General features: G+C 42.4%; 3 protein-coding genes and 1 non-coding gene across 4 annotated transcripts; 2 read left to right on the top strand and 2 right to left on the bottom strand.

Annotated features, from left to right (window-relative positions):
• The first annotated feature begins 415 nt into the window (after positions 1-415).
• hmces (5-hydroxymethylcytosine binding, ES cell specific) lies at positions 416-3,105 on the top strand. Its single transcript, XM_040115474.1, has 6 exons — positions 416-932; positions 1,408-1,551; positions 1,671-1,895; positions 2,245-2,399; positions 2,484-2,676; positions 2,761-3,105. The coding sequence occupies exons 1-6, from the start codon at positions 744-746 to the stop codon at positions 2,950-2,952; spliced, it is 1,098 nt and encodes a 365-aa protein (XP_039971408.1). The 5' UTR covers positions 416-743; the 3' UTR covers positions 2,953-3,105.
• Positions 3,106-4,304: 1,199 nt separating this feature from the next.
• LOC120782914 (ras-related protein rab7) lies at positions 4,305-9,293 on the bottom strand. Its single transcript, XM_040115473.1, has 6 exons — positions 8,856-9,293; positions 6,725-6,787; positions 6,400-6,526; positions 5,285-5,503; positions 4,969-5,097; positions 4,305-4,842 (listed from the first exon to the last, which is right to left on the bottom strand). The coding sequence occupies exons 2-6, from the start codon at positions 6,775-6,777 to the stop codon at positions 4,747-4,749; spliced, it is 624 nt and encodes a 207-aa protein (XP_039971407.1). The 5' UTR covers positions 6,778-6,787; positions 8,856-9,293; the 3' UTR covers positions 4,305-4,746.
• A 1,097-nt stretch (positions 9,294-10,390) lies between these two features.
• On the bottom strand, positions 10,391-10,463 carry trnaf-gaa. Its single transcript has one exon. It is a non-coding gene; the product is annotated as a tRNA-Phe (tRNA).
• Positions 10,464-10,747: 284 nt separating this feature from the next.
• Positions 10,748-16,795, top strand: rpn1 (ribophorin I). The gene is made up of 10 exons (XM_040116399.1): positions 10,748-11,154; positions 11,873-11,937; positions 12,533-12,839; positions 12,967-13,176; positions 13,267-13,459; positions 13,664-13,763; positions 13,866-14,004; positions 14,938-15,057; positions 15,231-15,476; positions 15,568-16,795. Exons 1-10 carry the CDS (start codon positions 10,915-10,917, stop codon positions 15,748-15,750), a joined length of 1,803 nt encoding a protein of 600 aa, XP_039972333.1. The 5' UTR covers positions 10,748-10,914; the 3' UTR covers positions 15,751-16,795.
• The last annotated feature ends 9,219 nt before the right edge of the window (positions 16,796-26,014 follow it).

The following is a 26,014-nucleotide window of genomic DNA, read 5'->3' as shown; positions in this document are numbered from 1 at the left end:
TTTCTTTTGACTTATTACCATACAATTTCCAGACTATTTTTTCTTTGTTTATTCTGTGTGTCTTTGGAAATATCCGTCTCCCTTTTACAGTTTATCAAGTTATTTTAGGGAATATATGAGTAGCTGGGTATTCTGCATAAGATACTTTTTAAAAATTAGCTACTTTTGACACCTAAATTCTGCTGTAGGCTATGGAAATGTTCTGCAATGCGGGATTTTAATTGAACATTGTGGTATTGCTACTTTAACTGACGTATTAAATATTTAAATAATTATTTTTTAATACAGTAGATCCAATACTGTAGAAGATTTGGATTTTTATTTGTATTTTGAATATTTCTCTCTACTGCGTCGCCATCTTGGCTCAGTAAAGCACAAGCCGGGGGCCAGAGGGAGTGGCCGCTGAACGCCACGGTGTCACGTGTTCGGCGCGCCCTCTCCTGCGTCTCTGCCTGGGCAAATCGTGTTATCCTTATTACATGTAAACACAGAGCTGAGCACACAGACGCAGACAGACAGAAAGACAATAAGCGAAACTTTACGATAGATATATATAAAACAACACTTGAAAACAGTAAACTTAGCAAAATTTCAAAACGGTGCCTTTGCAGCCAGCGAAGAAGAAATGTTTTGTTTCCTGAAATTAATGTAAGCTAACATGCTAACTCTGTAGAATATTTCTTAGCTGAACCTATGTTGAGCCCTCTTCTCAGGTGTCTGAAAAGTCCAGTTTCAGTTGTAAAATGTGCGGAAGAACAGCTTGTACTCTTGCTCCCGACGAGTTGAGCCGAGCCTGCTCTTACAGAAACCGAAAAGGGCAGCGGAAACAGCCCCGCTGGAGGGATGGAGATGTGGACAAATACCGGCCCTCTTACAACAAGAACCCCCAGTCCATGAGTCCCGTCCTCCTGTCCCGCAGGCATTTCGATAAGGTAAGAAGACCTGGATCTTCCTGTGCCTGAGTGAGATTCATAAACTGTTTCAAGTGAAGGACACCAAAGAAATGGACCTCATGTGAAGATTTCACCCTGTAACGTCAAGAGACAGATCTGAAAAAAACTTTTAGTAGAAAACTCTCAAGGTGAGGATATAACTAATGGATATTATCAACCTAAGAAGTCCCCCTTATATATTCGGATTTGGTTAGTTTCATTGTTAATTTGCTTTATCAAACCTTCAATACGGACACATAACAACATACAGTACAGTTCAGTGCAACAACACCACAACCTGGGAGCTACAAGAATTAACCACAGACATAATTCATTAATACATCTCTGTCACAGTCATAATACTATGGAACAGTGTAGGCCTCACAAAGGTAGTATGTACTTATTGCATTATATAATGTAGATGCTCATGTTATTGTGTCCACTCCTATGTGTCAATGTGACTGTGTGTCCTCAGAATGCTCCTGTGGACGAGTGTGTGTTGGCCTCGATGCGTTGGGGCCTTGTGCCTGCATGGTTCAAGGAGGATGATCCGAGCAAGATGCACTACAGCACCAGCAACTGCCGCAGCGAGAATATATTGGAGAAGAAATCGTACAAGGTGCATACTGTTTGAGACACAGCAGCGTGGCAGGCTACTTACCTCTTATCAGCATGCTTTATGTGTTGTGGGTCTGAGGATGCAGGAGTGTCTCTGATCACTTTATTTTCTCCCCAAAGGAGCCCCTGATAAAAGGACAGCGCTGCGTCATCCTGGCTGATGGTTTTTATGAGTGGAAGAAGCAGGAGAAAAACAAGCAGCCTTTCTTCATCTACTTCCCCCAGACTCAGGGATCCAGTCAGGAGAAAATGGAGGATCAGGATGACCCCAGAACCTCAGCTCGCAAAAAGGACAATTTAAAGACAGAGTGCCCTGCAAAGAAGGCCTCCCTTGACTTGACAGAGGTGTGTACTGGGTTTTTGATAGCAATATACTGTAAGCACCATGAAATTTTGCTTTCATTCAGAGCAAAAGTAGAGAGAATGCAGAAATGGCGGAAATTACCATGGCTGAAAATTTCCTGTGTGGGAGAGGAGTAGAGGCAAAAATATGCATGTGTCAACCAGGTGTTCCTCTAGCGTTGACAGTTATGCAATATACCAATGCCTGGTTTAGTTTTAATGTTAGTGTCAAGTTGTGGACTGGAAAGTCATAAACCCTCAGTCTGTCACTAGTATTTTCACAAAACCTGCTAATTTTCACCATTCCGACATTAAATTGACTCCCTTCTGCTCTTTGCTGTGCGTTGGCCAGGAAGGGGAAGCACGAGATGAGTGGAGTGGATGGAAGTTGCTGACTATGGCTGGACTGTTTGACTGCTGGGCGCCTCCAGGTGGTGGAGAAACCCTTTACACTTACAGTATAATCACTGTAAGTGCCTCCTCAAACCTGCAAAACATCCATCATAGGTAAGGACCGTTGATGGGCAAACAAGCTTGTTTCATTTTTTTTTCCTGTGTGAAATCGTATCTCACCATGTGCTTGTGTTCTAGGATGCCGGCAATTCTGGATGGAGAGGAAGAAGTGAGAAGATGGCTTGACTTTGGGGAAGTGAGGTCTCTAGAGGCCCTGAGACTGCTCCAGTCGAAAAACATTTTGACTTTTCATCCTGTCTCTTCACTAGTCAACAACACACGCAACAACTCTCCAGAATGCCTTCAGCCATTGGATCTTGGCAGCAAAAAGGTATTAGATTTACTGTGGTTTTTTACTCACTCTGGTTGGAAAATCTAGCTTGGCAAATTGACAAATCTGACCCCTGATCCCTAGGAGCCCAAGCCCACAGCCAGCAGTAAGAAGATGATGAGCTGGCTGACGAGCAGTTCCCCTTCAAAGAGGAAGGAGTTCAACACAAGTGAGCGTAAAGAAGAGCAAGAAAGCAAGGCAGTGGCTAAGCGCAAGTCTACAGGAGCACTTCAGCAGTGGCTTCAGGCAGCCAACAAGAAACCACGAACCAAGTGAAGATGTGAACCGGGAACTTAAAACTGCAGTTTTGAATACCGTTTAGGCCTTATTCTACTTTACCATTTTTACAGGTATGAGAAAAATATTGTATGTTCAGGTTTTTAAATTGTATTAGTAAATGTCTTAAATGTAATAAAAATATGCTTCACAGATACGGCTTGATAGTTCAATATTTCATTAATAAATGTCAAATAAATACAATATGCTTTATTAAAGATTTTATTACCCTTATTACTTGAAACGCAAAGACATTTTGAAACAATGTAGATGCTATGCATTTATCATAATATAATAATGATGAATGCCAATACTTCCCCCGATTTTTTTCTCTTTTCAAAGTTACAGTATGTATGCTATTTCGTAATCTATAATGCATTTCAAAGTTTTAGCATAATACGAACAGTTAAAGATCTGATCAGTTAAAAGAAATGTCAAGCACTTAAACTGTTTGCCAACACGAGCATCTGGCAGAGTCAGATATGGAGATTTACAACACAACTTTTTGCCTTCCCCACATATTGATTGAGAGGTTTGCAAATATACAAAGTCTTGCAATAGCTGACGATAAAAAGAAATGTACTAGCTAATAGTACTCAGGTATGAATGATAATTATACTAGAGAAAAAATCTCTCTCCTCTCCAGGACTATCAGGTAGAATGACATGCTTGTTTTGGTTCATTCCCTCGTCAGATGTACCAAGAATAATTGAATAAAAAACAAACCTTCATTTCTCCATAGATGAACAGCGAGTAATATGCTAGGGAGAGCACTTACATCAAGGATCTGAGTCTTGATTCACACGTCGTCCTCAACCTGAGCTACAACTGCATTTATTGTGGCTCCAAATTGAGATGTCTGAAAAAGTCTTAAGTTATTGTTCCAAAAAAAAAACAAAAAACAAAACAATCTGTGCACAATTGTCTGATTGACTTTTCAATGAATTGGATTTTCATATCTCTGCCATTTAACAAGAACCAGCAGGCAGAATATTGATGTGATCCACACATGCACCTTCACACATTCTGATCCTTCACTACTTCACTACTGACTATGTTCATCAGTTTAGTGAGGTAAAGTGAAACCAGGGTAACAAGTGTTTTTGAGTATGAAACAAAGTGTACTCTCGACATCATTGAAACTGAGGGCATGCCCTCAATGATTCTTCAAGATTTAAATAAAGGTTGAATGAATGAAAATTAAAGCCACAAAACAGACGAGTAAAACGGGGGGGGGGGCAGTGTTTCCTCTATCCATGCAGCGGTGGCGGGCTGCAAAAGTAAGAAAACCACCACCACTTCTAAAGAAACTTTGATTAATAAAACAAAAAAAAAAATAAACAAGATAAACACAAACGTATAGAGATAGTGCTTCAAATTGACCACTTACAGTATCCAAATAAAAGTAGTTAGACCAAAACTGGGTGTGAAAGCAGCAATATACATGGAACTAAAAATGAGATTAGCCCAAACCACCACCGCTATGAAAAAATATGTGGAGAAACACTGGGAAGTAAGAAGCATCATAGAAGTAAATGCCATAATGTTTCCTTAAGGTGTTCTTTGGGCTAGGAGATGTATTTTATAGAAAATGTGTGTTATGTGTATATAAGGAGGTGAGTGCAGCATGTTTGTGTGTGTAGTAGTATACTCTATGAGTGGGATGCTGCTTGTATGTTGGGCATTAGAGATTAACACAGTGGGTCATGGGAAAGGGGATATACAGACAAGGCAAGACAGGGTAGTGAGGGCAGTGACAACACCCCTCCTCCCCCCTGACGATCGTCAGAGTCCTCAGCAGCTGCAGGTCTCCGCTGACGGCTTGGCTCGCTCGTTCCTGTCCAGCTTTATCGGCTCAGGAAACTCGTTGTACAACTCCACTTCGGTCTCCTGAAATCAGACAATATAGTTGAGTGAGTGCCTGGCTCAGCACCTCACAGCGGCCATCGAAACAGATGTTGAAAAATCTAATTTTTCAACATTGAAGAGAAGGATTTCTCGCTGGCCTCCCGTTACCTGTTTAAGAGCGTTGCGTGCAATAGTCTGGAAGGCCTGCTCCACATTGATTGCCTCCTTGGCGCTGGTTTCGAAATATGGGATGTTGTTCTTGCTCTGACACCAAGCCTGTGCTCGCTTGGTTGTTACCTGAAACACAAAAGAGCTGATGTGACACTTACAAACATGAGATATGACTGTTTTATCCAAGCTATTTTTAAAATTGTTACATTACTCTAAAGTCTACAGTATTTTTTAACGCCTCAGTAATTGATAACCATAACCCCACATTTCCTAATTGATGCAAAAAAACATAAACCTGATCATCTGGACCCACCTGTCTGTTCTCCAAGTCGATCTTGTTGCCCAGTACTACAAATGGGAAATTCTCAGGGTCTCGAGGGCTGGCCTGGATCAAGAACTCGTCCCTCCAGCTGTCTAGAGTCTTGAAGGTGTTGGGTGCTGTCACGTCAAACACCAGGACACAGCAGTCTGCTCCGCGATAGAAAGCAACACCTAAGGACTGGAACCTCTCCTGACCTGCTGTGTCCCAAATCTAAAATACAGAAAGAGAGAGAGACAGAATGGAGAAAAGTCAGCATCAAGGAAGACATACTATGTTTACATGCACAAAATAATGTGATCACTGTGAGGGATAAAGGCAATCATTCCATTTTAGTGTTTATATGATTCCCATTAAACAGATCTGATTTGAAGTCTGGAGTTATGTATGTAGTTAAAAGTTACTTTACCACTGATTGATTTTGTTTTCATTTTAAAAATAATTTGTTAATCTAAAATCACCAGTCATGGTACTGTTTGCAAGAAAAAAAAACAAACAAAAAAAACCCAGCTTTGCAGCCACTCACTCTTTCATCTTAGTGGTTTATGTATACAATAAAAAAAGATCTATTTGTAAGCCAGAGTAATACTATAAAGACTGCTGAGTTTTCCAGATCTGTTATTCAAGATACACTCACCTCTGATTGTGATTATTTACATGAGTAAAGTATGAATGTTAATGAGTTGACAGACTGGCTATCCTCCCTACCTCAGGTTTAGTTAAAATACAGCTGTGATTACAAAATGACTGAGGTTCCAAAAATATACATCTGAAGATAAAACCTAAGAGATCGGTTTTTCTCAACTAATACAAAAGGGAAGCCATTAGAGTAGTCTCTACAGACGTCCAGTAAACTTTAGGCCATCTTTGAATAAACTGTTTTTACAGAAAACTAAAAGAAATAGTGAATTTCCTCAGTGGTAAACCATTAAAACACTTGCAAGTCCATTATTATTGTAAGCAATACGAATTAACATGTTTTCTTCAAGTATCACAGCATTTTCTTAGCCTTTTCATTTTACTCTGTGATGTTTTAGATATGATAATTGTGTTTCAATGAGAGACAGTACGTCGGTGTGGCATTCCTGTGGGAATTATTTCCTCATTACCTGCATTGTGACAAGTCTGTCGTCAACCATGACTTCTTTTGTCAGGAAATCAGCACCTATTGTGGCTTTGTACTGGTTACTGAACTTCTTATTCACATACTGGTTCATCAATGAGGTCTTCCCAACTCTAGAGAAGAGAGAGAAAAAAAAAAAATCACAAGACAACATTCAGAACATATGCTGGGCAGAAACAAGTGAAACAGAAAATGTAAGTCTGATGAATTGATTGGTGAAGCACAAAAAAAGGTCCCTTGCTTGCAGTATTAGAGTGAGCATTTCACTATCAAACCATAGTTCAAACAAGCTACCATTCAACCTCACTCACCCAGAGTCTCCAAGGATGATGACTTTGAGTAGTACTTTCTTCCTTGACGTCATTGTGCCACAGCTGTAAAAGACAAAAAACATATATTGGAAGGGAGAAGAAAACTCCTAATAAAAGCAGACCAACACTGGATTTGCTCAGAGAAGATGCATACAGCCTTGCCCCAATTATTACCCTTTTGATATGGGTCAACAGCTTTTACTGAAAGATGATAAGGTCTGTGAACGTGTCAAAATACATTCCGAAGAAATAGGGAAGTTCTAGGAATTAAACAAATTGCAGTGTCTGCTATATTACAGTTTCCTTCACTTCACAAACAAAGGAAAATAAAGTATTGGGACATTAACAATATGCTGCACTGCATTGTACCATGAGGCACTGAATACAATTCTTGAAACAATTCACTGCGCTTTTTTCCCCCGCTCAAAATACAGTGTGTTGAACAATGCAGTGCTAGGTTTGTTGAGCTGAGACATCTGCTATTTTTGTAACCCCAGCTGGTTGTTTTTGTTTGACTGTAAAGTAATGATTTTGTGATATTTATGCTTCTGATAACCATTCAATGGAAAAACTACATTATTTCATTACCAAATTACTATTCTTGTAGATATATTAATCTGATTATTTCTTTTTGTAAAGCACTTTGCAACGTAGTTAAAAAACGATGTTCTATAAATAAAGGTTATTATTATGATTAATATTAATAATATTCTTACAGTAGATTGGACAATGGAACACAAACCCAGTTACTCAAAAACACACTAAATTGGACCATGGATTGTGTTAATCATTACAATTCTATACAGTATAATGCATCATGATGACTTCCCCTCCGAAATCTGTATTTGTCCTTCCAAACAGGCAGGGGTTGCACTTAAAATCGTCATCTACACAGATTTAAGGATTTTTAGTAAAACAACAAATACACAGGCTGGAATATTTTATTTGTTAAATTTTGAATAACAGATGCTCTCATTATAGGCCTTAGCTATCCTCAGGTCTTCCTCTTCAAATGTAATACCTCTTTCCCTCTTTGACTAACCTCTATTTCCTTGAAATAAATCCATGATCCCTAATAAATATCTCTAAATTTATCCCCCTGACTTTTCCATTGTGTTTTCACATAATGTCACGCAGAAATGTGTTTTTTTTCATTGATGAGAAACCTTTGAATTTGCAATCACACTTTGTTAATTGATAATCTGGATGACTGGAGGCACAAACATATTTTGAGCTAAAATCCATGGCTGATCAAACATTCTCATCTTTGCACCTGCTCAAGACATTGCCAAGCATTTCTGTACTTTGGCTGACTGTACTTTGTAATAAGAAACCACCTCATACAGCTGCAATGACCAAAGTCCAAACTCTATAACAGAAGGGCTTTAAATCATCATTCCAATCAGGTTATACTAAGGAGAAAGCATTACTGAAAAAAAAAAGTCTTATCCACAGATCACTTAACGTGTAGAGCCTCTTATGTGAACAAAAAGCCACTGCTTGAATCAGTATCAGTGCTGTTATGAGGCAAAAATGGCATAGAGCTATCGGTGTGGCGCTCATAATCTGCACCCCATGACACTGTGTCAGGGACTGATCACATGGTTTAAAAACACAGGACTAACGGAACCATGACTTGGCAAGCATGATTAGCACTGCGAGCTCATTAGTTGGATTCAACACACATATCGGTATAATCCATAGTTGGCATCAATCTGTCGACCTACCCGGTTATGAATATTTACAGCTAATAAAGCAGCAGAGAGCCATGTCTCAACATTTTACCTAACGTCCATGAAGACATCAAAAACACTTGCAAAGGGTTAGCAGAGGAGAATAATCATTGCATTAGAAGATAAAATGCTAGATAGGTGGTAAGCAAATGATAGAAAACAGTGAAGGATAGCTTGAGGAAACAGTATCATTATTTAATGCAAAATATTTTCAAAACTATCGTTTTAAATACCGTGTTCACTAACAAATACCATATACAGTGACACTTCTTAATTTAAGCTAACGTTTAGTTGGCTAAACAGGGTTTATTAACAAATGTAAAACTCTGTTAACGACAGCTATATCGTTAACATATATCGTTGGTAAAAACCAACAACTTAAGTCAACACAAACCAACCTGGGCGAAGATCCTGTGGTAAGAAAATCTCAAAAGTGGACTTTTCCTCTGCCTCGGTTGGGAGCGTTAGCTAACGCGCAGGCTAGCTAACAGGCTAACAGCTGCTATAAATGTCTGCCGTTAACAAAACAACACGTTTAGAGCATCGACAGCTGAATTTTCTCTGACAGCTAGCCTCGCAGCTAACTCTGCTTATCTCAATCAACACTGCCACCGCCGACTCGTATTTCTCTTCGTGTAACAGAGGCGATTCGTTACAACTGTCTGTGTCGCCCTGCTCCCGTTGACGCTCGCTTCTCCCGTCAAGCTAACGAGCTAGCGGCTAGCCGAGCCCTGTCCACTTCCTCCAAAACAAGCTCTGTCGGTGGGCGCTGACGTCACGTGCAGGACAAGCCTGGCTCCACAGGACCTGGGAAGTCGCACAAACACGACTGTCACCTACTATGCATTCACTGGTTTCTCCATAGCGGATTATATGCGTGGTCATGCATACAGCTCACAGTTCCAGATTGTATCCCTTGTTGAAATGCTGCTCCACAAGCGACAATAATACTGCTACAAAAAGAAATAAAAAGCTATCAATCGGATGATCACATATCTAATGAAATCCAGGCCTGGTCATCATATACAAGCCTATTGCGAGTGAGATGTGTGTGGGTTTGTTTTTTTGTTTTTTTTCTTGCATCTGACCTGATCAATATGGCAAATGTGTTGATGACTTGGATTTGTTATTTTCTATTTAAATTGATTTTTATGTTTTTGTTTTATTGTGTGGGGATTTTATTTTATTTTATGTAGGTATTTTAATGCTGCAGTCTTCCATGCCTCCTCATTGTGGTTTCTATGGAACTAAATCCCCAGTTACATTCAAGGCATTTTACAGACTTTTTCAGCAACTGCTCCATAATTGCATTATCTATTTCATTATTGTCTGAACTACATCATCAGACTGCATACTAATAATATGATTTTTTTTTTCTTTTTGCTTTGTATCACATTTCATCCAGATGTTATAGTCTCAGGTCATCAGTTTTCTATTTTGCTGCAAATAAAATGCAAATCTACCACCTAAAAACCGAAGCCCTGTTAAGTGAGTGCTCCCTTTTACAAATTACTGTAGCCACTCCCATGTCTCACTGCTATGGGGTGACAGCTGATTAATGTATGATCAGTATCCCTGATCCCAGTATCCCTTTTTTAAAGTTACAAAATATGTAACGTTAAGGGAACCTTCGGGAAGGTTTAAAAAATACCCTTTGGAGAACCTTCAGAAGAACTCATTTTCAGGGACCCTTTAGAGAACCTGAGGGCTACATGTTCGCCGGGACTGTCTATTGCGCTAGACCTTGAGTGATTGACTGATTGCGAGCTTTGGTGTTCAAATATGACGTTGACAATGTGATTGATTTGGTGATTTACAATTTTGAATGTAGCGAGCAAGTCTCTGGCGCGTTATCAACTGAGAATAAAATCCCTGTAGTTATAATATAATTTGAATGCAAAAATGCTTTTAACGTTCAAACGCCACAGGCCACTGCCGAAACCCGGGATCGAACCAGGGACCTTTAGATCTTCAGTCTAACGCTCTCCCAACTGAGCTATTTCGGCTGATCGATTTGGTAGAAACACCGCACAATTCTTTACTCTGTTACACGTCAGTCATACCTGCTTTTTTTTGGTGATTTTATTGGTATATTGACGGTAAATTGACACGGATGTCATCAGAAGGCCAGGAAAGGTCACTACCACAGTTATTTCATGGTCAGACGGTCCAACATTGACAACAGCACAGAGACAAAACGTTTAACGTGTTTTTTTTTTTTTAATCGCTTTATCTTAAGAATGACCATCTTCAGTGATTGTTTTTCTTGTCTGATTTCACAATCGCTTCAGACGCACAGTACGTTGTAAAGCGCGCGTCGTGACGTCATTGCGTCGGACTGAATGAAGCGTCATCTTTTCTGATGTAGAGCGGCACGGCGGCCTTTCTTTGCTGCTCTACGTTTCCCCCAGTCTTTCCGCCCTTATCCCGGTATTTCAGCTCCTACTTTCTTTAACCATGATTCTGAAGGCGCCACTTCTCGCCGCTTGCCTGCTCCTTGTGGCTGCTCTGGGCTCGGGGGCTTCAGCGGACGGTTTGGTGAACGAGGAGGTGAAGAGGACAGTGGACCTGAGCACTCATCTGGCTAAGATCACCGCGGAGATCGTGCTGTCCAACCAGGGACACTCTTCCGTCCAGAGCTTCACACTGGCGGTAGAGGCGGACCTGGCCCCGCACCTGGCTTACATCGGAGCCTCGGTGAGCCAGTGAAAGAAACAACGCCAACATCTCTGTCTGTAGCCGGCTAGCCAGCTCTAGCCCGTTAGCTACTCTGTAATGGGCTACCTTAGCCATGCTAACTCTTGCAGCTCTCACATTTCGTTGTTTTGCTTTGAAGTGACAACAGCAATGGGGCAGAGGTTAATAAAAGCACGCTACCATACGATGTTACAATGTTTTTATTGAATGCATTAAATCACAGCTACTAGCTGTGTGATGCGATTCAGTGTAATCCTGCGGGCATTGAATGAGCTCTGCAAGCAAAAAGCCACAGTTGGCCATCGCTAGCTGCTGTTTCGAGACGTTTAATGCTAAGTGCAAGGCATTCACATCAGCTCACTTACTGTGAGCAGAAATGTGTGTACCGAACAGGCCAGCCCAGATGAGAGAAATTCATTTTGAATCGCTAAGGATGTGGGTAAGACTATGTTAACTTCCGCGGAGCTGCACGCTTTCAGTGGCTGAATGACACGTATGCGCTGGGCAGCTCACTTCCGTGTGTGACTGCGCAGGCCTGACTCCCTTCTCTTATGAATGAAACTGTAGCAACGCTCTGTTTGTAGACAGATTAATGAGCTACATATTCTTACGTAGAGGTACTGATATGCATTGCTTTATAGAGCACTCGCATTTCCTGTATTTTGCTTGTAAGTGCATTCATTTCAAAGAGTATTCTCTAACAGCCATGTTTTCACAGGTGAAGGGTGATGAGGAGGAGGATGGCACACTTGAACTTCAGCAGACAACAATCCAGGGCCAAAGGTAAGAGATCACACTCTTAAATTTTCCTCTAACCAGATTCTTACCTGAACTGAAGAAAACATTTGATTAGTTGCTAGCTGATTGAACTGATTCAGAAGTGTCTTAAGTGGGAGTCATGCTTTTTAAATTTGTCTAAATACCAAAGGAATGCTTTCCAGTGCTCCCTTTCGGATTGCCTTTAGCCTAGGCCAGGATAATCATCCTTTATAAAAGTAAGGGAGACATTGTTGTCCCACTGTTCCTTGCTTCAGCAATCAAAAACTCACAACACAGACCTTCCTGTCAAACTGTTTTCGATTAGTCCATGGACCTTTAATCTATAAACAAATGGATTTGATTATAAAACCGTACTTGGCAACTTGTTTAATGACAAAAATTAGTTATTAATAAATATTTAGGTCGTTTTCCACAATATTTCCTTGCTAACACCACTCCCTCTCTTTAAGAATTCATGTCAAGAATCCAAAAATGACTTCCTCAAAACAAAACAGCATTTTGTAGTCCCCGAGAAGCTGACATTTTACATCTGCAGGATAAACATCATTGTGTAAATGTATCTAATCCACGCTCCTTTCTGTCATCTGTTCTGGTGCAGCGGGGAGTTTTACAAAGTGCAGCTGCCCTCCAGTCTGGCAGCTGGTGCTCAGCTGAAAGCAAAGGTTGAGATGACATTCAGCCACGTCCTGAAGCCCTTCCCCACACACATCACCCAGGCCGAGCGCCAGCTGGTGGTGTTTCAGGGAAACCACTACCTGTACTCACCGTACCCAACGCGCAGCCAGACCACGCGTGTCCGCTTGGCCTCCAAGACTGTGGAGAACTACACCAAACTGGGCAACCCCACCAAGACCGATGAAGTCATTGAGTATGGACCCTTCCGTGACGTGGCTCCATTCAGTGAGGTACAGCTCTGAGCAGATTTGATGGCCTTCAGATGAAACTGCGAGGTAGTTGCTGAAACATTCTGTGGTGTGTGTGTGTGTGTGTGTGTGTGTGTGTGTGTGTGTGTGTGTGTTCTCTACTGTTCAGGATACAATGAAGATCCATTACGAAAACAACACACCCTTCCTCACCATCAGCAGCATCACTCGCACCATTGAGGTGTCTCACTGGGGCAACATTGCTGTGGAAGAGACCATCGACCTGAGGCACACAGGAGCCATCCTGAAGGGCCCTTTTTCACGTTATGATTACCAGCGTCAGTCAGACAGCGGCATCTCGTCCGTCAAGTCCTTCAAGGTGTTCTTTAAAATACGAACCATGGTTTCTGACTTGTTTTTATTGCTAAGGTGCTAATGATGATGAATATATGTCTTTTCTCCTCAACAGACTATCCTTCCTGCCTCAGCCCAGGATGTCTACTACAGAGATGAGATCGGGAACATCTCCACCTCCCACCTGCAGGTTCTGGATGACTCAGTAGAGGTGGAAGTCAGGCCTCGCTTCCCCTTGTTTGGAGGCTGGAAGACCCACTACATCATTGGCTACAATCTGCCCAGCTACGAGTACCTCTACACCCTGGGTGAGTTGATCGCTCATAACTCTAACTAACCCGAACATGGGACTCACATTTTCTGCTGTTCTACTCCAAGGATACCTCAGCAGGACAGGTGCTTGATATTATCATGACTTGAACCCACACGCCCTTCTAATTTAGAGACTCTTCCCTCCTAACCGCTGTATCCCACGGTGTGTTTCTAATGTGTCACATCATTTTATCTCCTAGGTGACCAATATGCACTTAAGATGAGATTGGTTGACCATGTATACGATGACCAGGTCATTGACTCCCTGACTGTGAAAATCATCTTGCCAGAGGGGGCCAGGTCAGTGTTTGGATAAAAATCTAAAGTATATCAGGTTGAGTATTAGATTTCTGCAGTAGTTGATATTAATTTCTCCCAATTTTTTCTGTCTTGTCCAAACAGAAACATCCATGTGGACACACCTTACAAAATTGATCGTATGCCAAACCAGCTGCACTATACATATCTGGACACCTTTGGCCGACCTGTGCTGGTTGCCACCAAGAACAACCTGGTGGAGCATCACATTCAGGATGTTGTGGTAAGGCCAATGATAACAAACACGTGAATTTTGTGCAGCAAGTTTTTATTTTTTATTTTTATTTTTTATTTTTAAAGAGTTCACCAAAATGTAGCAAAAGATGTGCCCTGACTAAAATAAAATGTATGTGGTATAATTAACAATGCGTCCAGGCTTTAAGAGCGGGTGTTTTTAACATCAGTCCTCCTCACAGATGTGGGGATGTTCTGGGTTTTTGTTCTGAAAAGTTATCTGGATAAATCAGCAAACCTGCATTTTGGAACAGGGCTCAGGGAGGCCTCTGTGAACAGCAAAATTACCAGTATGTTTTTGTTTGTGGGATCTAATGGATATTGCAGCCTCTGTTGGCTGCTTGTGGGGAATTTTGATGCTGTTAATGCTGTTCATTTTATGATTACCTGTATGGCTACACTGTACTCTCAAAGTAAAAGCCAAAAGTAAAAGCTAGGCCACTCCTCACATTTGAGATGCTATAACCAGCAAATCATATGTGTTTCTAATTGATAAATTACTTAATAAACAATCAAAGTAGTAATTTTAGCATAGTCAGTTTCATTCACAAATTTGCTTAAAAAGGCTATACAAATTCATACAGCATACACCCTATCCAATACCCTATATCCTTACACCTTTAATTCGGATAAGGAAAACTTCACAAAAAATGCATTTATTTATCAATTTTTGTAAATTGTTGCAGCACTAGAAATTAGGTCATAAAGCTGTCTCAAAGAGCTGTCTTTATGTCGGAGTTTGTTTCATATTAGGGGAAAACATTTCTTGTAGTCATTAATATACTTGTGCAAAGATATTTTAAAAAAGAAAAAAAAAAACATCAGCCTCACTAGACCTGCTTTACATGTGTGTGAATTTAATATGAACTGTGAAAATGTTTTCACACCTGAATTAATGGACTTCTTCCTTTTGTGTTTCCAGGTTCATTATAACTTCAATAAGATACTGATGCTGCAGGAGCCTCTGTTGGTTGTAGGGGCCTTCTACATTCTCTTTTTCACTGTCATCATCTATGTCCGCCTAGACTTTGCCATCACAAAGGTATGACATATGTTTCTATAAAGAGAACCTAGTTCCTGTTGGCCTGTTCGTTCTCATGCTCCCTTCCTTGGCTGCTATTCTGTATATTTCTGTCTTCATTCAGTTCTTTTCACTTCACTCGTGTGTTTTGAGTCCGTTTTAAATCTATTGTCATGTCTTTTTTCCTTGTTCAGGACCCTGCTGCTGAGGTACGTATGAAGGTGGCCTCCATCACAGAGCAGGTGCTGACTCTGGTTAACAAACGTCTGGGTCTGTACAGACACATGGACGAGGTGGTCAACCGCTACAAGCAGTCCCGCGACACTGGGGCGCTTAACAGCGGCCGGAAGACGCTGGAGGCCGACCACCGCGCTCTCACCAATGAAATCAGCTCGCTGCAGGCCCGCCTCAAAGCTGAGGGCTCCGACTTGGCTGACAAGGTGAGTGACGTGCGTGTTTGAAATGTTGTAAGTTAAATCAAATATGTGTGTGCAGTGAGGTTTACTCCCCTCTTCCTTGTCCCCGCTTCAGGTCGGGGAGGTGCAGAAGCTGGACGGCCAGGTGAAGGAGCTGGTGTGTCGCTCCTGCCAGGAGACGGAGCGGCTGGTGGTAGGTAAGGTCAAGAAGGAGGCCTACATTGAGAGTGAGAAGACTCTGACCAGCAGGAGACAGGAGCTCGTCAGCCGCATCGACAGTTTGCTGGATGCCCTCTAAACTACTCCTGCCACACTAGCACACACAAACACACAGACGCAGCACCCTTGCTACAACATAAAACCGACTGTTTGTATGAGCATTAAAAGAAATATGACACAAATGCTTAAACATTTTTTTTTTTACCATCTTTGAACCAAGACATGGACTACTAACATCTCATCTCGCTGTAGTGATGGGTTTATCCAAACACTTGTGCCTTGTGATAAACTTGAGGTCACTGCATGCTCAGCTCTACAGCAGGTGCATCACAACTTTTGGCTTTTTTGTTTGTTTTTGATTTTGTTGAGATACACTTAAACTTTGTCACCATTGCTCAGACTTGACTCTTGATTTTCATATTCAAATCTGGACTATGTAAATTTTTTTTTTTCCCCAAGTATGTACGGTTATTGGATTTTTTTTTTTTTATTTTTTTTTTAAATGAATAGGTGATGGGCCCAAGTGTTTTCAGTCTCATGTCTTTACTCAGATATGCCATATTTTAAGATTGAATCATCTGTAGTTCTTAAGAATGAAGGTGACAGTCCTCTCCAATCATAGCTCTCTTGCACTTACAACTTTTTTCCTACTCCCCCCGACTGACATTTATATTTGAAAAAACTGAAGCTCTGACTCTGTGTCATCCCAAATACTTGTTTTTGATATTCTTCAGTCATATTTTCTATATTTTGTACCATTTTGTTGTATTGTAAGTGGTATTTTTTTTTTTTTTTTTTACCATGAGATTAGTGAATACATGAGATTAGGTTGTATGTGAGAAAATACATGAGAAATGGGACACAAATGTTTGAAATGGGCAATGATATGGAAAGCTGTCAAATTTGAAATAAAATGTGGAGAGACTCATTTATAATGGTTATTCACATTACAAAGCAGGTGTATAAAGATTGATGAACTTTTATTTTGTTTTTGTTTGTTTTGTTTTTTTACTGGTGTATTATTTCATTTGGAGAAGCAGTACCCTTGGTTAATCAAAAGAGGGAGCACTTGTGTCAAAAACCACCACTCAACCATATTGGAGGCTTTTTTTTTTTTGCTTTTTTTTTTTTTTTACTTTCTTCCTCCATCAACAATAGTATCCTACATTTGGACCCTGCTGACACACAGATAAAAATGAAAGAATGTCATCCTAACATCCCGAAATAAAAATAAGCCACATTTGCACGGTGACTGGTGTCCCTTTTTAAAAAAATGGCACCTCAGAGGGAATTTCCAGCACATTGTTGCATTCCTTGTTTCAGAGGAGCCCCACCTATCACCATCTCCTTGCCAGGCTGTAGAGCAGCCGACCTGCCTTGATTACAGTCTGAGCCCAGGAAAAACATCAGGGTCAGTCTGAGGTCATCGCTTTCCCTCTGAGGTCACCAGGGGTCCTGGCAGGTCATTTCCTGCTCCATAATAACAGGCCCCGTTCCCCTCACAATGATAATGTTAACATATTGTATGTGCCATACAATAATCATTCTGAAAATACACAGCTGGGGGAAAGCAAAGACAATGTCTGTTACCACTGATGCTCGATGCTGGTGAAAGGCCACACAATGGCATTTTGTTTGCATGTTTGTACTTGAGTCTTTAGCAGTGAGAGTTCGGCGAGCCGACGAGTCTCGTTCGCACAGTAGAGCACAGCGGGCGGACTGCAGCTGCTCGTACACGTCCACCTCAACGTTACTGACTGTCGAGCAAATCACTGAGCTCACTTCTGCTCTCCGCTATGCAAGGTTGAATGTTTGATAGGCAAAATGGAAAGATTCCCACAAAGCGGAAAATTTGTGGATTTGATCACATTTAAATCAGACCTTAAAGATTTTTAAGAATAAATGCACTTGGAGACATTTTTTCTTGAATTTGTCAGTAAGCTCCAGCTCTCTGGCCTGCGCTCTATCCGAGATGTGTTGTGATGGAGATTCATGTTGATACAGTAGCAGTTTTAAAAGATGTTGAACAGGACTTTAGGACCGAAAAAGGTTAGAACAACAGAATAAAGTTGGCATTGCTTTTGTTTGTAATCACTTTCCATGCATTTACATTATCTACACTTGTCATTGTGGTACTAAATTACCCCATTATGTTTTCAGCCAATTTCCTATTATTTTATCCCTAATTATATTTTTATATAACAGTATAAATATATAGATTTAATTCTTGTGTTAATTTAAAAAAGATATTAAACGGCAATATTGCAGAAATAAAATTACTTTACTTACTTACTCATAAATAAGTTGTAAAACCCTACTTTTACACCTTTTTAAGCTGCTTATAATAATTGTCACAGACCTTACATGAAACCTAAAAAAACCTTTTAGTCGCTGCTCTACGTTTGGACAATCTAAAGGGCGCAAGGAAAACATGGAGTAGGTTCTTGCTGTTTCTTCAGCTTTCTTGTATTAGGGCTGGTGGAAGCAGCACAGGCAGGTAGGTGCAGTGAAGGAACTTTAAGAGATCAAACGTAGAGGACCAGGCTTACTGATGGATGGATGGATGGATAAGCAGGCAGGCAGGCAGGCACAGACAACAGATCACTGTACAAAGGTAGCAGGCACATAGGGAAACACATGGAGACATACACGGACAATCTGACATGGGACTGGTGGAAATGGCTGGCTTAAGTACTGGCTGGGATATTGAGGAAACTGGGAACAGGTGTGTGAGTGGGCAGGGAAGCTCAGGTGATTGAGAATAAGAGACGGGTGAGCAGGTGGATCTGGTAGTCAAGTGCCTGGGAAAGGGAAGAAGGTCTGAGGACATGTGGTAGGACGATGGGGAGTGGTAGGAGACCGAGGCCAAAATAAACAGGAGTGAGACAGGATTTTTGACAGTAGGGATGGAAGGCACAGAGGGGGGAACGAGAGAATCCAGAGATGAATCGTGACATGTCCATTGTCCATTTGAACTAATGAGCTAATTGAATAAATTAATCTTTAAATAAATATATTTAAATATGTTATAACAACATAAAAACATGAAATTGAACTGCACTGAACCAGAGACCGTAGAGACTGCTACTCTGTTAAGCTAGGCTAGTTAGCTTTTAGCAGAACTTCCATGTACTTTTTTTCCATTGTGATTTAAGATTTAGCTGCTGTCTTATTTATCTAGGGCAACTTAATTACTAAGATACTAATATGATAATCCAATTACAGGAAACAGGAAAGTTGATTGCTTAGCTTTGACTACCTAACTTCACCAGCTGGCCTTAACTAGCTGGACTGCATTGTGGTTTTTCCCTCTGATTTTTAGCTCTTCTAATGTTTACTTGCCATTGCCCCCAAAACGTACTCACTCTTATAGCATAGTATTGTTTGCATGGTATAACAGATGTCGAAAAATCTGATTCTGGTCTTAACTCAGTTTTAACCAAATATGTTGTTGCTGTTTTGCTTTAGTGGGGCCGAATATTAGGCTGCTGCCTCTCTGATTGGGTATTCCTGCTCTGAGCATGTATGTGATTGATCCTGACTAAATTGCTTGATGAAAGTGTCATATACTTCACTTTTAGAGAACCTTTTCACTCCTAAGTTTGCTCTTCAGAGTATTTTTAAAGGTACTTCTTCGTGGCTCTGATATTCTAATTTTAACGAAAATAAGCAACATTTCACCCCTTAAATTTAATGCAGCCTTTATAATGCTGTTAGTATGTACCCTCATGGATCACTTTATTAGGAAAAACACAGTAATACTGGACAGGGACTCCCTTTGCTCTAAAAACAGCTTCAGTTCTTTGTACATTCCTTTGAGATTCTGGTCCATGTTGACATGATGGCATCACATCATTTCTGCAGATTTGCTAGCTGCACATTCATGCTGTCAGTCGCCTGTTCTAACATATCCCAAAGGTGTTCTACCGGATTCGGATCTACTGACTGGGGAGGCCACTGAAGTCAACTGACCTCACTGTCATGATCATGTGACATGGTGCATTATCCTGCTGGAAGTAGCCATTAGAAGATGAAAAATTGTGGCCATAAAGGGATGAACATGGTTAGCAACAACAGTCTGATAGACTGTGGCATTTAGACAATGACTGTTTGGTATTAAGGGGCCAATAGTGTGCCAAAAAAACATTCCCCACACCATTACACCACCACCAACAGCCTGGACACAGGCAGGTTGGGTGGATGGATTCATGCTGTTGACTTCACTCTACCATCTGCGTGCCTCAGCAGAAATTCAGATCCATCAAACTAGGTCACGTTTTTCCAGTCTTCAGTTGTCCAGTTTTGGTGAGCCTGTGCCCACTGCAGCCTCTGATTTCTGTTATTGGCTGACAGGAGCGGAATCCGACGTGGTCCCATCCCCCAACCAAGTTTGGTGCAAATCGGTTCAGTACTTTTTACGTAATCCTGTTGACCAAACAAACCGACAAACAGACATGGATGAAAACATAACCTCCTTGGTGGAGATAAAAAGTGGTCATCTGAGTTACTGTAGCCTTTTTGTCATCTCCAACCAGTCTGGCCACTCTCCTCTGACCTCTCTCATCAACAAGACGTTCCCATCTGCAGAACTGCGGCTCACTGGATGTTTTTCGATTATCGCCCCATTCTGAATAAAACTCTAGACACTGCTGTGCATGAAAATCCCATTTTTTCCCCATTCTGATGTTTGATGTGAACATTACCTAAAGCTCTTGACCTGTGTCTACATGATTTTATACATTGCACTGCTGCCACGATTGGATAAGCAGGTGTACAGGTATTCCTAAGAAAGTGCTCGGTGAGTGTATGTTTGAATAATGCTGTTAGCAAGTATCATCTGCTGGACTATCACCTGCATCATAAGGAGAAATCATTGAATATGGCTGTACCTTAAGGATTATGTCATCACTCATTATATTGTTGATGCATTTGCTTCCCTATGTGGCTGCTGTATCATTCAGAGGGCATTGTATAGTGTGGTATTGGTGCTGGTTGATCGGAGGCCCTTCAGTCTTTCAGTTCCAGCCCTCTCCTCTGGTCCAGGATGTGATTACTGGTCGCAGAAGAACTGCGGTTTATCTGTTGGTGTAAGCCGAGCAAAATACAGTTTAAACCGGAATTAATGTGCAGCACTGTATCCTGATGTGGCAAACCGTGTGTGTGTTTGAGGTGGATGGTGGGGCATGTGCAGGGTGTTGGACTGGTTGGGCCATGTGGTTGAGCTGTCATGGTCCCCCCTCAGGCACGAAGTTGATTATTATCTTCCTTTCCTGAAATATAGTAATGATGCAGAGGGTTTTCTTTCTTTATCTGCCAGAAAAAATAATGAATATGCAAAAAAATGTGGAGTCAAAGTACGTATCAGTTGAAGGGGTAATCCACAAGCCGTGGGCCTTGTGACGTGGTGGTGATTGATTACATTGAGGGCTCACCTGCAGCGCTTTCCCTCTTAATCTTTCTCGCTCTAAAATACACACACACACACAAACACACACATACACACACAGAGAGGCAGAAGTCACCAGTCAGGGAACAATATCCTGCTCAGAAGACCCTTCACAGTACACTCTCATAAATCACTGAGACAGAGCCACCACCCTCACTGTCAGAATGTTATTATGCACACACACACACACACACACACACACACACACACACACACACACACACACACACACACACACACACACACACACACTCTCACACACACACACACACACACACACACACACACACACACACACACACGCTCTCACGCAGACACACAAACTCAGGTCTATGTTCCTCACAACATACATTCATTCAATTCAGTCAATCCCGCTACCTAGTCATAAAAGGATGTCATTGAAAAGGAGAAATATGAGGCGAATCTAAACTCAAAACTCGCCCTCAAAACACACACCTCACCTGCACTGATTCCGCTGGCTCTGCTTAAAACACATATCTTCACAACAGCAGCTCTGTGTCCCAGCCCTCTGCACAGGCCATTCCTCAGTGACAGGGTGCTGGGATGAGTGGCTCTGAAGGGGAAAGGTGAGGGGTGGATGAAAGCCCTGCGGCTCAGGTCCCAGGGACCGTGCGTCCTGTGCAGGTGGCAGGTGTGATCTGGCCGGGTGCAGACGCGTGAGGGAGAGGAAGAGGAGGACAATGAAGGCGTCTGTGGCCCTGGTTACAGCTGCAGGAGGTGGAGAGGAGCGGGGCTGACAGATAAGACAGTCAGACAGACAGACAGACGGAGGAAGGGAAGGACAGTGTAGGGAGAGCAGAGATGGAGATGAGACTTCAAACAGGGGATTGGGCCCTGGGTGCAGAGAGACGCATTCTTGTCTGGCATGGAGGAGGTGGGGACGGAGGGAGAGCAGGAAAGATGGATGGCACAAAAGAAGGCGACCATCAAAGTCCACTGTCGTGTTCGTCTTGTGCACGTTTACATCGCACACACGTTTGCTCGAAGCCTCTGTGCTCTGCCTATATCTATGCATATTGATGTCAACCTCCCTCTCTGTATGGATTTGTATCGATGAGACAGTAATCCGCTTCCCTTGCCGCTCTTGTGTGCAACTGTCCACAGCTCCCACTAAGACCCACTGATCTCTGCCACATGGCGCTCCATCAAAGCACTGATGGTCATGCCTCTCAGGGCAAGTTTTGCCAAAAAATGTGCCCATGTGGCTCATATATGTCCCTCAGTGCAGAGGATAAGCAGCAGATGAAGGTCTAACGCTACTTTAGACTTTGTATCATCTTGGATCACATGAGGCGAGTGAAACAAAGCTGCTCTCTGTTAAAAAGCAGTCTCCTCGGAGCACGTGCACAGACACACACACACACACACACACACACACACACACACACACACACACACACACACACACACACACAGACACACACACGTTTCCTACTTTCTCTATCAGACCTGATTAGACTGACAGGGGCACTTCCCATTGGCTGTGAGAGTGGCCCTCTCCTTCCCAGGGCAGCCAATTTCCCCTACTCCAGAGCTGATAGGAAACTTTGATTGTCCACTGAGCTCAGGAGAGACAAAGAGATTTTTCCTCTTGCAATCCACATATCGCTCCATCACATCTCTACCTACAATCTGCCTCTCCACTTGCTCTCTCCTCCTCTCCTCTGCCATCTCTCCCTGTTGAATTCTCTTATTTCCTTCGCCTTATTTCCATGTACCCATACTCACTTTCTGTTGTGGGCTGCAGATTATGAGTTTATTAAAGTGGCGCTGACTGCTTTGATGGGCAGGAAGTTTCACTTGTGGTGACATCTGCATCCTGTGACACAATCCTACCCTGTGTACATGATCTACTGTCTTGGCTTACCACTGTCCTCTAATAGCATTCCTATAATTTAATACTGTGAGCACAGGCGGATGCTGCAAAAAGCATTTGCATACTGGTATGTACTCATGTTGGCTGTGACATGAACCGAGAAAGAGGGGGCGGTCAGAATAAGCGAGGCGTCTGAACATGTGTAGAGACCCAACAGGAAACATCTCCCTCTCTCTCTCCACCCGATGCTGGCCCTCCCTAAGAACACACTTCCTGTCAGAGCTCCTCTAACTTCCTGTCCAGCCACCGGGAATCCCAGCTGGAACATTCCAGCTGTGCACTTAGTCTCCCTCCCTCTCTGGGCTGCTTGATTATTACAGTTCCTTAGTTGCTCAAACCTTCAGAGACCCTCATGCAAATATATGTACCATGCGTGCACACACACACACACACACACACACACACACACACACACACACACACACACACACACACACACACACACACACACACACACACACACACTCAAAGACTGCTCTTGTAGTGCTACTGCATCTACTCCTCGCCAGGGGTCGCTACATAACAGCACATTTTCTTGACTGCATCTGTCCTGCAGTGTGAAACTCTCCCTCTCAGTCCTGGGGATACTGGGCTCTTCTAAATCCTCAGAAGGCTCTCATTTATATTACTAGTGTTTTGAGCAAAGGGAAATGCACAGTTCTATTAGTCTAATGGCATTAAATGAAATGGCGCGTGCATGTTTATGAATGTCTGTGTGTGTGTATATGTGTGTGTGTGTGTGTGTGTGTGTGTGTGTGTGTGTGTGTGTGTGTGGGGTGGGGTGGGGGGGTGGGGGGGGGATATAGAGTGGAAAAAAAATCAGGTTTGGTGACTTTGTGTATGACCTTTTCGGAAAGCGAGCTAATCCCGAGCTATAATAGACTCCAGGACCGATATGGAAAACTGCTGCACCGTTATCTCGGTTGTCTAGGAGACCATCAGAGCACCGGGGCCGGTGGAGGTGCCACGGTATTAAAAGAGGAGCGTGTGTGTTTCTCTCTCTCTCTCTCTCTCTCTTTCTCTCTGTGTGTGTGTGTATTGGAAAATGTTTTCTCTTTTTGTCACAAGTGTCACTCATAAATACTGCGCTATATCTCGTGCTCGATTATGGACGTACAGCCATTTATTTATTTATTTTTTCCCGCCGTGTTTGGCCTGCAGCATCATTACTTTTTTTCGCCACGTTGAATTTATAAATCCCATTTTGAAGATACAGGAAAAGGTCAGCGTCGAGCGAAGCGAACGAGAGGGGCCGTGTTCGTTCGTTCGGCTCATTCGTTAAATTAAACGGCGTTGGCCTGACATCAATTATAAAATGTAGTATGTCTTCTATGCACTAAATTATAGCTGACACAGACTGTTCAACCAGGTGCCACGGCAGTATATTTGGATGATAACGGGGGGCCTGTGACATGAACCGAGAAAGAGGGGGCGGTCAGAATAAGCGAGGCGTCTGAACATGTGTAGAGACCCAACAGGAAACATCTCCCTCTCTCTCTCCACCCGATGCTGGCCCTCCCTAAGAACACACTTCCTGTCAGAGCTCCTCTAACTTCCTGTCCAGCCACCGGGAATCCCAGCTGGAACATTCCAGCTGTGCACTTAGTCTCCCTCCCTCTCTGGGCTGCTTGATTATTACAGTTCCTTAGTTGCTCAAACCTTCAGAGACCCTCATGCAAATATATGTACCATGCGTGCACACACACACACACACACACACACACACACACACACACACACACACACACACACACACACACACTCAAAGACTGCTCTTGTAGTGCTTCTGCATCTACTCCTCGCCAGGGGTCGCTACATAACAGCACATTTTCTTGACTGCATCTGTCCTGCAGTGTGAAACTCTCCCTCTCAGTCCTGGGGATACTGGGCTCTTCTAAATCCTCAGAAGGCTCTCATTTATATTACTAGTGTTTTGAGCAAAGGGAAATGCACAGTTCTATTAGTCTAATGGCATTAAATGAAATGGCGCGTGCATGTTTATGAATGTCTGTGTGTGTGTATATGTGTGTGTGTGTGTGTGTGTGTGTGTGTGTGTGTGTGTGTGTGTGTGGGGTGGGGTGGGGGGATAGAGAGTGGAAAAAAAATCAGGTTTGGTGACTTTGTGTATGACCTTTTCGGAAAGCGAGCTAATCCCGAGCTATAATAGACTCCAGGACCGATATGGAAAACTGCTGCACCGTTATCTCGGTTGTCTAGGAGACCATCAGAGCACCGGGGCCGGTGGAGGTGCCACGGTATTAAAAGAGGAGCGTGTGTTTCTCTCTCTCTCTCTCTCTCTCTGTGTGTGTGTGTATTGGAAAATGTTTTCTCTTTTTGTCACAAGTGTCACTCATAAATACTGCGCTATATCTCGTGCTCGATTATGGACGTACAGCCATTTATTTATTTATTTTTTCCCGCCGTGTTTGGCCTGCAGCATCATTACTTTTTTTCGCCACGTTGAATTTATAAATCCCATTTTGAAGATACAGGAAAAGGTCAGCGTCGAGCGAAGCGAACGAGAGGGGCCGTGTTCGTTCGTTCGGCTCATTCGTTAAATTAAACGGCGTTGGCCTGACATCAATTATAAAATGTAGTATGTCTTCTATGCACTAAATTATAGCTGACACAGACTGTTCAACCAGGTGCCACGGCAGTATATTTGGATGATAACGGGGGGCCTGTGACGCGAGGCCCGTTTGCTCCTCAGGGAAGTACTCCGGGCCTACTGACCGGACAAAACGAAATCAGAGGAAAACTAACGCTACATGTTCAGCGGCTCAGCCGGTTGAGAAAACTGATGATGTTGCGATCCTGTTCCGACGTGTTTATTAGGGGGGAATCGGTTTCACGTGTACAGTTATAGCTGGAAATTGAGCTTATCGCGTTATCTGTACCGTGTGATGTTAAACAAGAGATAACCTAAAAATATTAAAATCATACTGTAAAAATGTATATCCTAAGGGACTGAAAGTTTTATAAATTTGTAAATGTGTACTG

Source organism: Xiphias gladius, chromosome 21, assembly GCF_016859285.1.
Source record: "Xiphias gladius isolate SHS-SW01 ecotype Sanya breed wild chromosome 21, ASM1685928v1, whole genome shotgun sequence".
NCBI lineage: Eukaryota > Metazoa > Chordata > Actinopteri > Istiophoriformes > Xiphiidae > Xiphias > Xiphias gladius.
The sequence above is the reverse complement of the archived record's forward strand: the minus strand, read 5'-3'. Positions and strand labels throughout refer to the sequence as shown.